The sequence below is a fragment of the Temnothorax americanus genome, unplaced genomic scaffold, assembly GCF_048541705.1.
Source record: "Temnothorax americanus isolate GAGA-0224 unplaced genomic scaffold, ASM4854170v1 Scaffold33, whole genome shotgun sequence".
Classification (NCBI taxonomy): domain Eukaryota; kingdom Metazoa; phylum Arthropoda; class Insecta; order Hymenoptera; family Formicidae; genus Temnothorax; species Temnothorax americanus.
The window spans coordinates 2254800-2268873 of NW_027509475.1; the positions used below are offsets into that span (position 1 = coordinate 2254800).

General features: G+C 43.4%; 2 protein-coding genes across 6 annotated transcripts; one reads left to right on the top strand and one right to left on the bottom strand.

The window, feature by feature from the left end:
* The first annotated feature begins 17 nt into the window (after positions 1 to 17).
* Klp31e (kinesin-like protein 31E) lies at positions 18 to 10039 on the top strand. 2 transcript variants are annotated; one of them, XM_077413450.1, is made up of 16 exons: positions 18 to 777; positions 1506 to 1890; positions 1976 to 2422; positions 2537 to 2645; positions 2775 to 2978; positions 3053 to 3357; positions 3439 to 3673; positions 3812 to 4710; positions 4789 to 5138; positions 5378 to 5566; positions 5723 to 5842; positions 6980 to 7148; positions 7221 to 7326; positions 7471 to 8025; positions 8106 to 8376; positions 8569 to 10039. In XM_077413450.1, the coding sequence occupies exons 1-16, from the start codon at positions 743 to 745 to the stop codon at positions 8639 to 8641; spliced, it is 4452 nt and encodes a 1483-aa protein (XP_077269576.1). In that variant the 5' UTR covers positions 18 to 742; the 3' UTR covers positions 8642 to 10039. The 2 variants fall into 2 exon arrangements, with proteins under 2 accessions (XP_077269576.1, XP_077269575.1); XM_077413449.1 differs by having other exon boundaries at positions 9275 to 10039.
* On the bottom strand, positions 9792 to 14031 carry Psr (bifunctional arginine demethylase and lysyl-hydroxylase PSR). 4 transcript variants are annotated; one of them, XM_077413508.1, is made up of 8 exons: positions 13897 to 14031; positions 12736 to 12869; positions 12539 to 12628; positions 11749 to 11954; positions 11174 to 11456; positions 10469 to 10824; positions 10072 to 10304; positions 9792 to 9916 (listed from the first exon to the last, which is right to left on the bottom strand). In XM_077413508.1, the coding sequence occupies exons 3-8, from the start codon at positions 12609 to 12611 to the stop codon at positions 9889 to 9891; spliced, it is 1179 nt and encodes a 392-aa protein (XP_077269634.1). In that variant the 5' UTR covers positions 12612 to 12628; positions 12736 to 12869; positions 13897 to 14031; the 3' UTR covers positions 9792 to 9888. The 4 variants fall into 4 exon arrangements, with proteins under 4 accessions (XP_077269634.1, XP_077269632.1, XP_077269633.1 ...); XM_077413506.1 differs by having other exon boundaries at positions 12539 to 12647; XM_077413507.1 differs by having other exon boundaries at positions 12729 to 12869.
* Positions 14032 to 14074: the final 43 nt, after the last annotated feature.

The window sequence follows — 14074 nt, forward strand, 5'->3', positions numbered from 1 at the left end:
AATTACGAAATTACCATCAAATACCATTAGTGTCTTGCAACTTGCAACGATACCGGATAGATGGCGCCCGTATGCAGATATTTTTCGCTGTGTAAACTGTAACTAGTAACTGTTGGTAACTGTGCGTCTGTGTCGTCTGTGACAGCTGAGTCTGTGTCACGAGTCACGTCACGAGTGTGTGGTATGGCGGTATGGCTGATGGCTGATGGCTGGGCAGTGGGCAGGCTGGGATCGTTTCCAACTCCAACTCCAACTCCAACGAGTCCAACGCGTGCTTGACGCGCGGCCTCTCAAATGAATTTTACTACACGTATACGTGTCCGTAATACAAGTGTTTCACGTAGCGGAGGAGTCACTGAAAGGAATTGGCCCATTGACTGATATTGACAGACTTCAGGCAGCTCAAGGCTCTCACTCCCACGCTAAGGTCGCGATTCGCGATTGTTTGGTGACTGGTTTAAGCGAGTAGGAAGTAGTGACTATATAAGTGAGATTTGCGAGAGATGACATGACAGTCACCCATGAGAGATGTCGAGTTTTCACGATTATCGTGCCTGATAACGCGTGCGCGAGCACGATGCACAATGTTCTTGGCTTTGTCGCATAGCGGAGGAACTGCCCGCAGTCGTTCGCCTTCGGCCCATTTTGGCCTAATTTTAGCCTAATACAGCGAAAGCTGTCTTCTCGATCCTCGGTATCCTCAGGATCCTCACATAGACGACTGATAGCCGCACGTAGCGAGATGGCGGACGATTCGAGCGTACGCGTTGCCGTGCGGTAAGTAAATTATACATTTATATAGAACTGAAATCGCTCTCGGGCTCTCGGACGGTTGAGACACGCCGGTGAACAGTTTCTCACGTTGGAAATAATAAAAAGACAATTTGCCGTTGCAAATTCTCACGCTGACGGATACAAGACACGCTGTCCTTTGTAACTTGTCGCGCTATGCGTTCGATCTCCTTGGTTGACGTAAGACGTAAAGGAATACCGCGGCGCGCCGTGCCGGAGTACGGGTATAATAATAAAAAGTGATCGCTCAATATTGAATTTGAGTCTCCTCGTTCGTTACGAGGGCGGAGGCCGAAGGGACATGGAACGCGCGCGAGATAAGAGAAAAGAGATTCGACTTTTTTCGCTTACGTTTTACATCACGCCAGAAGAAACTTGACTCGCGAGTCTCGAGCCTCGAGAGCGTGTCCTTTTATGACACAAGCGCGTAGGCCGTAGGCTTAATTACAGTTCGCTTAAGATACGCCGATACGCATGCCGCCGCGCCGGTGCGGTGGTGCGTCCACCTTCCGAGAGTTGGAGATGCGAGCGACGAGCGACCTTCGTCAACATCATCGACGATGACGACGATATATATTGAGTCGTCGACTTTCAAACGGGATTTCAAATACGATATATCATTTATTCAAAAGCGCTTGTTCCTTATCGTTTTTTAACACGTGTATAGCACGAAAATTGAAAATTTTAGCACGATCGTCGGTTGTCTGTTGCAGAATAAGGCCTCAAGTAGCTCGCGAAGTAATCGACATGTGCAGGATTTGTACTCAGGTACCTCAAGGGGAGCCGCAAGTTTTTCTCGGACCTGACAAGGCCTTTACGTACGACTACGCGTTCGATACTCAGGCGAATCAAAGCGCGATTTACGAAACATGCGTGAGCCGTCTCGTGGAAGGCGCGCTGAACGGCTACAACGCGACGGTTCTTGCCTACGGGCAAACCGGCTCCGGTAAAACTTACACTATGGGCACCGGTTTTGACGTAGAGGTCGACGAGACTGTCGTCGGGATCATACCTAGAGCTATTAGACATCTTTTCGATGGAATAGCGGATAAACAGCGGCGCGCGAGGGAACGCGTGCAAATGCCTCCGGAGTTTAAGGTCCGTTTAGCAACTTTAGAATCTCATCTCTTTAATTTAGACGACACCCAAGCTTTCTCAATGACGACGCGTCCCTTGTCACCAGGTTACGGCACAATTCTTGGAATTATATAACGAAGATTTGAAAGATTTGTTGGAGCCAGGAGGACCGAGGGGTGGCGCGCGTATTCACGAGGATACGATGGGTAACATACATCTGGCTGGCGTAGAGCCGCGCGTCGTCACCAGCCCCGAACAAGCCTTGGAGTATCTTCGATTGGGCGCGTTATCGCGCACGACCGGATCTACGCAAATGAACGCGCAGTCCTCCAGATCGCACGCGATATTTACGTTGTACGTCGAACAGCAAAGATGCGTCAAAGTCGAAGATCCTGACGCGGATGTCGACACGAGTGGTGTCGAATTAGCGAATGAATTTGAAACGTTAACCGCCAAATTTCACTTTGTCGATTTGGCCGGTTCCGAGAGATTAAAGAGAACGGGCGCTACCGGTGACAGAGCGAAGGAAGGCATTTCTATTAATTGTGGATTGGTAAGGGTAGATCCTTTCGAGGAAATCACTTAAATAAGAATGATTGATAAAAGCAGAGATTGCGCGCGCGCGCGCGTGTGTGTGTGTATCGTGACCCTGTATCTTTTTCCATAGTTGGCCCTGGGTAACGTCATTTCTGCTCTCGGTGATAAAACGAAGAAAGCCTCGCACATACCGTACAGAGACTCAAAGTTAACCAGATTGCTTCAAGATTCTCTCGGAGGTAAAACGTCTCTATATCGTATATAAGTATAGTTTAACAAAGAGCAAAGTGCTTCCGAGTATGTGCGAGGCGTTAAGATTTTATCGTCGTCTATTTTACGATGTTCCATCAATTACGCGTACGTTGCAGGAAATAGTCAAACGGTTATGATAGCGTGTGTATCGCCAAGCGACAGAGATTTTATGGAAACTCTGAGTACGTTAAAATACGCGAATCGAGCGAGAAATATAAAGAATAAAGTTACCATTAACCAGGACAAGAGCTCGAGAACGATCGCTTCGCTACGACGAGAGATTCAACAGCTTCAATTGGAACTGATGGAATATAGGCAAGGTATGTTCGAAACCGTCTTAAGCTTCCTGTCTTGCGTGTAACGTTACACGTACGTCTGTCTTTCTTTTCTTTAGGCAAGAGAATCGTCGGTGAAGACGGAGTTAACGACGCCTGGCGTGAAAATCAAATGCTGAGTAGCGAATTACAGAGTCTTCGCACCAGAGTGAAAGCACTTTCGGAGACGGTTGAGGCGTTGACCGCCAAGAATGCTCTGTTGTTGGCGGAAAAAGCAGCGGGTCAATGGCTAGCGGCATCGAGCAAAGGTGATGACCAAGTGACCGGCTTGATACAGGGCTACGTTCAAGAAATAGAAGAGTTGAGAGCTCGTCTATTGGAAGCGGAAGCTATGTATCAGCAATTAAAAAAAAGGCAAATGCAGGTATATCGCAGTTACAATGATGTAATAGATGTAACGGATTTACCGACCTCGATATATCGATGAAATTTTTTTTTTCATTAGGTTAACGCGGCGAATCCATACGGGGATAGTTCGTTTCATTCCGATTCTGCGTCCGTGTTGATCGACGCTAAAAGAGACGTTGAAAAAGAGATGGAAACGTTAAGAGCCTTGAAAGAACAACACAGTCACGGTGGTAATACTACCAGGTCAATGGACGAGGGAGAAATAGATGACGCGGAGAATGCACAGGATTCCGCAAGCGAGGATGATTCCGACGACGATTCCGATCGTAAAGGCACGTTTAAACGCATGTGTCCTGTTCTTTGTCACGTATATATTTTTAGTCTCTTTTACAGTTATGCGACGCACTTGGTACGACGGAAACACCACAGCCTAATGGCCTAATCGTATCGTGTCATTTTCATTTTTGCAGAAGAAGACGAAGAAGAGGCAGCTATGGGTCGTGAATTAGAAGCGCTAACTTCCGATATCGATGTTAAGCAGCGCTTGATACAAGAGCTTGAGCTCTCTCAAAGACGTTTACAAACTATGAAGCAGCACTATGAGGATAAATTGTCTCAATTGCAAGCTCGTATTAGAGACACTCGAGAAGAAAGGGACAAAGTGTTGTTGTCTTTGCAGCAACAACCTACACCGCCTACCGAAAAAGTGAAAAAATTGCGCGACGAGTACGAGAAGAAGCTCGCTAACATGCAAAAAGAGATGCGTCTTCTGCAATCTGCTAAAAAAGAACATGCAAGGTTATTGAAGAACCAGTCTCAGAATGAAAGTAGGTTGAGAGGCCTGAGAAACGAGCTTTCGGAAATGAAGAGGGCAAAGGTAAAACTTTTAAATAAAATGCGGGAAGAAGCCCAACGGCACAAAGAAAACGAACTGAGACGCAATAGAGAAATAGCACAGTTACGTAAGGAAAGTCGTAGGCATGCAAACGTGATCAGAACGCTAGAAGCCGACAAGAGAATGAAGGAAGTTGTTCTTAGGCGTAAACAAGAGGAAGTGACGGCACTACGAAAAAGGGATAAAGGATTGAGTCAAAAAGCTGCCGGTCGTGCAGTCAAGTCACTTAATCCTAAAGCACTGAAGCAAAGGTGGCAGACGTTCGAGAGAACGATCGCTAAACAAGCGTTAGCGAAACAAGCTGCCGCGGAAACGGAGAGAGAGATGGAAAGACTGCTTCAAGAAAGAGAAGAGTTGGGAAGAGATTTGGAGAAGCTTCAAAAACAGAGGAGTCAAATTACAAGCGCGAGAGGCGATACCGTCGATATCGACGAAGAAATCGATAATGTGGAAAGTAAAATCAGTTATCTACAGGTAATGTACATTAACGGTTTAATGCGATTTAACGATCGTCCCTATTTCTATGTTACTGTAATGTACAAAATTCTACAGGATAGTATTGCGGAATGTCAGCGGGACATGGTCGAGATGGGCGATGGTGAAGCGGAGAATGAACCCGGTGTCGAAACGCTCATCTCTACAATTCGAACGGTAGACGAAGCACGGTACTTACTTCAACGAATGCTCGCATTTACCGTGGAGCAAAGCTGCATAGCTGCGCAAAAGCAGCTCGAGGTGCGAGATATGGAATCGCGACTCAATCAAGTTGCGCAAGAAAGCGATGTACAACATCAATTGTTGGAGCACGTTTTACGCGATAGAGATCTTTTATCTCTCACAAACAATCAGAACAATGTATCGGCTTATAGCCCAGCCAGTTCAAGAAGCTCCTCTCCTGATAAGTAAGTCAAGCGACGGTATATATCGCTCTTTCGATATAATTTTCCATTTTACTTCAAGTCTTTCGAAGTGGCAGCATTTTTTCAAGAATGTATAATTTACATGTTGATTTCAACAATATTTTTATAAGCGATCGAATTAAACTACTTTTTTCTTTTTATGTACGGATTATTTTCCGCGACATTTATTTTCTGCATTAATATTGTATGCATTTCATTTTTATTCATATTTCGTTTGATAGTGAAAGTTACGGTCAAATTATACTTGGCGAAGAAAGACAGCGTAATAGTAAAGTTAGAAGAAGAACAACGCAACCACAAGAACTTCTCTATGGTATACACGCTAATCCTGAAAATGTCAAGGCAGACGATCAGAATCAAAATCATAATCATCCTCTTACTAGGGTCCCCAGTGCACCAGGTAGTCTAAAGTAAGTATACGACTATATCGGACTTGTACGTGCAAATCTCATCGGTTTGCGAAAGTGATGTACCATTCGGGAAATTTACTACGTATAGTAATTCTCTATATGAATGTACAATTCTACAATATATTTATGTTTGTTTGTTTCAATTTCCGCGTACAGAGGACTGGTATTAACGAGAAATCAGTACGGTAGTACTGGTGGCTCGCCAACTTTGAGTCGTCGCGACAGTACATCGCCCAGAGCTCTGCGACGGCCGATTCATCCTGGTGGAGGCTCCATGTGAGTGATTATCCCGCAGCACATTCTTGTTCTTGTATTCCTTATATATTTCTTTCTTGACGTCCTATTCTATGCACTATCTAGATGACTTTTATTTTCTCGGGGTAATCTTTATTTTATTGATTTTGTTGGAGACAGGAATCGAGTGCAAGTATTTCGTGCCTAAGAATATAATAATTAATAATTTGAATGCGCGCACATTAAAATGAACGTGAAAAAATATTAAATGCTACAGATTTCATGGGGGGGGGGGGACCAACTTTTCCGTACATAAGTTGTTACAAAATATACGCATTTAGTTGCGTTATGTTACAAGAAGTATTCTCGTTTTTTTATTACTCTCCATATACCTATATACCTATATATAATGTCTCTGAACTTGTCAGGCATTACGATAAACATTTCCAAGAGTTACACATTGTGAAATAAAATATAACCTTATATGTGGATAGTATATATATCTATATATATATATATATATATATATATATATATATATATATGAAACTATCCATACTATACATATATCAATATATGTACGCACATGCATATAATATGGAGTATACGTTTTCTCTAATAATAAAACCTAATGGGAAAAAAAAATAAATCTAGGTTTATATACATTTACAAATAAGTAAGACATGTACATTAATCGATTTTACAGTAATATATAATGCAGTATATATTACTGCAATGAATCTGACACGCGATATATCATTTCTATATATTTAACTCTTACATTAACATGTTATTAATAATTGCAATAAGAAAAGACTAGTTTATACGGAACATGTATCTTCAATATGTATAGACATAAGAATATTATATGTTTTGTAATATAGGATAAAGAATAAAAGACAAAATTTTGTAAACAACACGCGGAAATACGATAGCTATCGAAAGACCTCCTTTTGGCTGTTCCTTACTTACATATTTCGAAGTACGAAATTTGCATTTGACGATGGCTGAAATGACGAATAATTGTGCTTAATTGTGCACTATATTCCTATACACTGGATTAATATAATATTTCATTATCTCTTTCCTGTGCACGCATGTTTAATATAATTTTCAAGTCGGCATGATTATTAGCCAAATGCCGGCTAAACTAACACGCTAACATAACACACCTATTAGGGAGCAGGTAGCGCATACGGATATATCTTCACCTCCTGGATCACCGACTACGTACAGACGTTTCAATAGCCGCGAGGAAAACGTATTCTCCAGATTAACTGCGAACAGGCAGCTAGTCGCGTCTGAGCCACAACCAATGAAAGGAATTATCTCGCAGTATCAGGGCAAGGTAAGCACTAACTGGTAACGAGCCTCCTGCCTCTCTTTCGGACCCAAGTATTAGATATCATTCTTCTATTAGGTGCAACCACGGGCCATTTTGCAATGTTCTCATGTTGCGGAAGGACATGGCAAAGCTGTCCTTACTATATGCGTGACGTCAGATTTACTTTTCAGCGGCTCGAAAGGTATAATATATGAATACCGTGAATGCGCAGATCGAATCGAGAAATATATATATATATATATATATATATATATATATATATATATATATTTGATCAAGCACAACGTGACCGCAATAACAAACGAGTTACTTTGTGAATTTTTAGATCGCACCGTGAAAGTATGGGACTTGGAGACGGGAATTGAAAGTTTGACTTTAGGTGGACATCCTAATAACGTCGTTGCCGTAAAGTATTCCGCTGTTCATCAGCTTCTATTTAGCGTATCCGCGGCATACGTTAAAGTTTGGGATTTAAGAACGGGCAACAGCTGCATAAAAACGTTGCTTTCTTCGGGCCAAGCTCAAAGCGGCCCTATCGCATTATCGACTCCGTCTAGGATACTTCAGGTCCCCATGGGCGAAACGACGATTAACGATTTAGCGCTCAGTTTGGACGAACAGGAACTATATACTGCAGCTAGCGATAAAGTTAGGATATGGGATCTTCGTAAATTGACGTACACCGCTAGATTGAGCACACCACACACAGCGGCCGTTATGTGCTTGGCCGTTGCTGAGGATGGTCGAGTAATAGCGGGTAGCAAGGATCATTTGATATCTCTCGCCGAGCCTAATATATCCGGACCGTCCGTTAGTTTAGCGCCACCACATTATGACGGAGTTCAATGCTTAGCAACGATCGGTTCTACATTATTTTCCGGTGCGTCACGTCGTTTTTTCGTCGCGCGTATCACTGCGCGATCAAGTTCAAATCATTTATTATTAATTAATCATCTTCAGGCTCTAGAGATATGTGCATTAAACGATGGGATGTAAGCAAAATGGAATTGGTTCAATCCCTAAACAACGCTCACAAAGATTGGATTTTGGGATTGTGCACGATAAATAACGGTTCCATAATGATTTCGGGATGTCGCGGTGGTATATTGAAAGCATGGTCAGTTCCTAAAGATCATTTAGGAGAATGTACGCCTATCGGAGAAGTGCGAGCGCACGCTTCTGCTATCAATGCTATCGTGACCAATCAGCAGCATATATTTACAGCGAGCAAGTAAGTAAGACAATCCAAATGTTTTAATGCTTTTATATATCCAGCTCTGTGTCGAAAATACGATATTCGATAATACAATAACTCTCTAACGGTCCGTAAAATGACTGTTAGCGTATCAGATATGCATACTTCGGTTCGGCACGCCGCGACGTGATATCCCGAGTAAAATAACGTCTCGGATGTTGATTTCAGCTCTGGGGAGGTGAAGCTGTGGCGTATACCCGATTCCTCATTATCCATGTCCATCTCCACAGTTTCCCTTTAACCTTATTTGCTTTTTGCTCGTGCGTCAATGTGCGTCCGTTTATCTTGTAATATTTTTTCTGATAATGCGCATGCCGTTACCTGTATTTCAATATTCAAAAGATTTTACACACGACGCGGCGGTAAAGCTGCATTATTTGTTATGCCTTCGTCGAATGTTTTTACCATACATTTTATACGCAACCCTATACCATACAATACAGTAACTAATACTAAAAGCTTAAAGTCGAATAAAGATGTGCGATTACATTTTGCAAACTTGGTGTCTATATTTACGTTCGCATTATTTCTGCAAATCTTGGGGTGGCATAATTTAATCGCCGCTACAAAATTCATAGCTATTTTCAAAATTGAACGTCACGTTTGAGAGGATTAAATTTATAAGTACACGAGATCCACGAGCATCTTCTCGCTATATACGAAATAAAATATGTAATAATAATCATTCTTTTGCCAGTACAATATAAATCCCACAAAGAGATAAATAATTCAATAAAATAAAATCAGTTTTTTGACAATTGTATCGTAATAAGTCCATCAGTCTAGGGCGTACGGATGTTTAATTCGTTATTATTTGCTTCTATGTTGTTTACTCCACTTTGGTGCTTTGCATGGTCATCGTGTCGATACGAAGCGATGGAACTGTGAAATTGTGGAACTATAAACGAGACGCAAGGACCTTCTACAGGAGCAACTCACTCAAAAGCTAACACATGTGTGTCGTATATACTACACGTATTATATTTAATTTGCAATTATACAGTTTTAGTTTAATTTAAATGATAACGCACTTGATCCATTCATTATCAGTTTGTACCTTTTTTGTTATACATTGCTATTGCATTGATTTTTTAATCGATTGTTGAAAATATTCTTCCTAAACGGTTTTTTTACGTTTTGACTCTATCGTAATTTTAATAAATATTAGGAATTGTGACAATAAAAAAAACCTGCAGGACAATACGCATGTTTGTCGCTTAACTAACAAGATGACGAATTATAACGTTAACGTCTGTTTGGAATAGGAATAATGTGCATTATCATAAGATGCCTAAAAATGCAGGGCTTGGATAAAATATTGTCCGATAGGAAAAAAAAATTATACTTTATCCGATATTTATTTTGTTACGAACATAAAGATACGATCGTAATTATAATAATTATAATATTTATTCTTAGTACAAATAATAATTGTTGGTTAATACTGTACAGTCTGAGGTCTCTGTAGGTTCCAAATACTGGATATTGTCAGGGTTGGTTATCGGTCAATTTTCTTCTGAAAATTTTAAAACAGTATTATGCCTTAATTATAATCATAATTGTCACGAAAAATAAATCGATTGTATAAAGAAAAAAAAGGAGGAAAAAGGAATAGTACACGATAATTTTGCAGCATTTCTGTATGGCGTTTTATATATGTATTGTACATACCTCTTTTTCTTTTTGTGCGCGGTAAGCGATTCTTGACCACTGTCGTCCTCGCTATCTTCGGATCGACTACTGCTGGTACTGCTCGAAGAGCTACTCGAAGAACCGCTCGATGAATCACTGGCAACACCGGTATCTTCTTTCACGTCTATAGTTTCCGCTAAGGTTGCCAGTTCGGGTTCTTTATCGTTGAGTACTTTCAACCATTTTCGCGATAATTTTGGTCTTCCTCGTACCTGTTTGCGATCAAGTTATCGTTAATTTTCATAGGGCTTGTGCCGTATATGCATATACGTCCAAGTATCCTTGCTAAATAATCTTACGTTGATATTTCGTAACACGTATGACGAAAAATCTTTTATAATAACAAAATTATTTATATTTTGCATCGAGTTATTACCGTTTTATGCCAAACTACCGGAAAGTTGGTGCGCGAACAGAAATTCTGCGTGACCGCTATAGTTTCGTCCAGATTTAATACGATGTGCCACCATCCGCCGGGAATGAAGACGGTCTCACCAGGCGTCTGCAGAATCTCTATCGGGCGACAATCTTTTGGCCAAGTAGGTAGTTTTGTGCGTGGATAGACAATGGAAAACCACGTAATAGCTTCGTCTCTTTGTTTCCCACCTTCGCCCGCGGTTACTTTCAGAAGTTCGCGAGGAGTATGCGTAGGAAACAGACACCAGCGTTTATGGCCGGAAATTAACGCGTTCCACGCACTGGTACCCAATGGGTCTATATGTATCCCTGTACCTGTTGCAATTTTTTTTTAGTAGAACGTATCTTTTTACGCTTCATTAACTGCCGATTACAACACGCGAGACAAATTCGTATTGACGCACGGCATATATGCGCCAAGTCTTTAGAAGCTATTGCAGTTTGAAAACAGCACAAGTACATAAATATTTTAATATTTAAACTATTTCGAAAACAATTTCATAAAAAAAAAAAATTTTGTTTCACACTTTCAATATATTTATATATTTAATAGCGCCCCTACTCCTTTTTTTTTTTATTAGATAGAAAATTCAGTGACGCGCGCGCGCGCACATACACACGCAAATCCACATACCCGTTTTAGTGTATTAACCTAGCTATTTACCAGATCTTGCAGGCCCCATAACAAACCAACGATACGGCGGTCTTCGATGTTCCCCGGCATGACGAAAAAGATCATCTCGAAAGTATTTAGGAATTACATAATCGTCCAACAATTTTTTTCGTCTCGGATGTTCACCAAACGAGCTATCAAAAATGTATAAAGGAGAATCGTCTTCGTTATTAAACATGTATCGAACGTAGTACTTCATCTTCATTTTTACACTATATCCTTCATTGTCTTCTCCGCATTTAAACTTTTGATTCCGATATTTCTTCGCTAGCCTCTGAAATCGAAGAAGAAAGTCGGTAATCCTTATATCAAACTTATTTCCGCAAGTTGGGATCGAAGACACGACTAGACGTCTTTTCTTTTTCAATCGAGTAGACAAATAAAATTTAGAGTTCGCTTATGATAATCGGGGCGACGTAGGTAGTTTAATCGTTCGCAAAGGAGAAACAACCCGGTGAGAGTCTCATACGTCGTACGTCATACGGGACAGAGATACGTCGATAATCCATTTAATCGTACATCCTTACGTATGTAATAAAAAAATCACGATACACACAAAGACCAACCTCTCGAGTCCATTTGTTTTGGGCCCTCCAGCCATTTTGAACACCTCGTATTATCACAGGCTTATAAGGTTTCTCGTATTTTTCTACGAATTCTTCCGTAGTCACGTTGGACTCGTCGATTCGTTCGGCATTGTCTTGAAATTCCCAAAACTTTTGGAATCTCTTAGCGTAGCCGTGCTGAATCCACGCTGCCTTATCCGCGAGCTCTAAACAGGACGCATTAGGAGTTTTCGGCACTGGACTTTTATCTCTACATCTAACAGACGTAATATAACGTAACGTAATAAAATAAATGTGTTCCCACAAATCCCACGAATCGCAGATTCTCGTCGAGATGCGTACATTGGATGCCTAAAGGCGGACAAGTGGATTAAGATTATTCGGGAAATCGAATTACATCATCGTCGACCGTCGTTCGAGGGGTTCAAGGTCTCGAGAGCGGGGAACGGTACTCGACAAGTCAACTCTTCTTCGCGAAATAATCGTACGTACGGAGCCGGTAAGCACGGTACGTTTGCGACGATTTCATTACGCGTCAAGCTTCAAGCTTGGGCGTTTAACCGTTTAACGGACAACGGATAACGCCACGCATAGACGAACGGACACGTGAAACGGAAAACGAAGAAAGGTTATATCGATGTATATGTTGTCGACGACTCGTCAGTCGTCAGTTGTCACTTTGCGGTAACTAACGGCAGGTAGGCAGGTAGGCAGGTAGGCAGGTAGGTAGGCAGGCAGGTAGGTAGGTAGGTAGGTAGGTTACAAATCGCCCAAGTTTCATCTTCTTTACCTGGTCGAGCCTTCTTTTTCACCTCCTTGATCCTCTTTCTCGCGCGATGATCCAGCTTCAACTCTTCCGTCATGACTGCGTTTGTATCGTCTATATTTATATTTATATTCTAATATCAGAGAGAATATATTTACAAATCGCGCAATAGGTAACAAAATTTGAAAACGTTGCAAAACGTTGGACGACTCACCACTCACCACGACTCACGACTCCGGAGTCCGGAGTCACGACCACGACCACGACCACTCACGTCACGACGTTGCAAAAACGTCGTTCAGTAATAATCGGCGATAGCGGATAGTGGAGTAATCGGGCTCAGTGCCAGTCAGTGCTGCCAGATCGAGAGAAAAAAACTTTACGCTTCTGCGCATTCAATCGCGTGACAGGTGACAGGTGACAGGTGACAGGTGTGACGGTAGGTTTGTTCGTATTGCTTGAAATCCCTCTGATTATACGATTTCATTGGTCAAAATCTAGTAAGTCAGTTCACTTTTCGTATCTTCACCTAGTTTCAAGAACCGTAATAGGCCCCCCTGGACGCGACGAGCGATATCCAATGGGAGCTCTGCTTTTCCAGTGAAAAATTCCAGTTCGGAAAAAGCAGAGCTCTCATTGGCTATCACTGCCGCTCGTCGCGTCCAGTGGTCAACATTCAACATCGAAGAGGCGCAGAGGGGAATGTCTGGACTCCGGACAACTCCGGAGCACTCCGGAGTCCGGCAGCCGGACCGGACCGGATGTAAGGAAGGGGTCGCTGCTCGCTGCGCCGAGCGCCGAGCCGCGCCGCGCCGCGCCGCGCCGCGCCGCGCGAGGGAGCACGGTAGAAGGAAGAGGCATGACGCCATCTTCGCCATGTTTTGATGTCGCCATCCCCCCCCCATCGTACAGAGAGAGAGAGCACGGTAGCCCGTGTTTTTTAGCGCGTGCTTTTTCGTAGATTCACGTCGCACGCCGCACGCCGCACGCCGCGCGTTCTCGGCGGTCCGGGCGGTCCCCGGTGGTTCCCAGTGGTCCTCGGTGACACGGCCCGTCGCGTCGTAGCCTCCCGCAGCCCGTCGATCTGCGTGCGCGCCGCGCGAGGCTGGATATAACCCTCCTCCTCGTCTTCGTCCGCGTCCGCGTCCGCGTCCTCGTCCTCGGTCAAAGTTCACCGTGGGCGAACGGGGACGTTTTCATGTCCGTGGAAGTAGCTGCGGTGCGGGGGGGATCCGCGAGCGTCGTCTACGCGGTGTTTTAGCGCGGGAGAAACCCAACGGGACCCGGGGGAGAGAAGAGAGATCGATCGGATCGAAGCGGCCGTTCGCACGGACGAGAGCCCTGTCACCGCCACCGCCACCGCCACCGCCACCGCCACTTACGTTATCACTGCCTCGTCGCCGTCGCCGTCGCCGTCGCCGTCGCCGCTCATTCCTACCCATCGACGACCACCCTCGCGACCTTCGCGACCGACGGCATTTCACTCGGCGTTGCGCGTCGTTACGTCACGTCGCGCCACCCGAGAAGGTGGATCCGAGCGGATCCCTCGAGTCCGTGCGG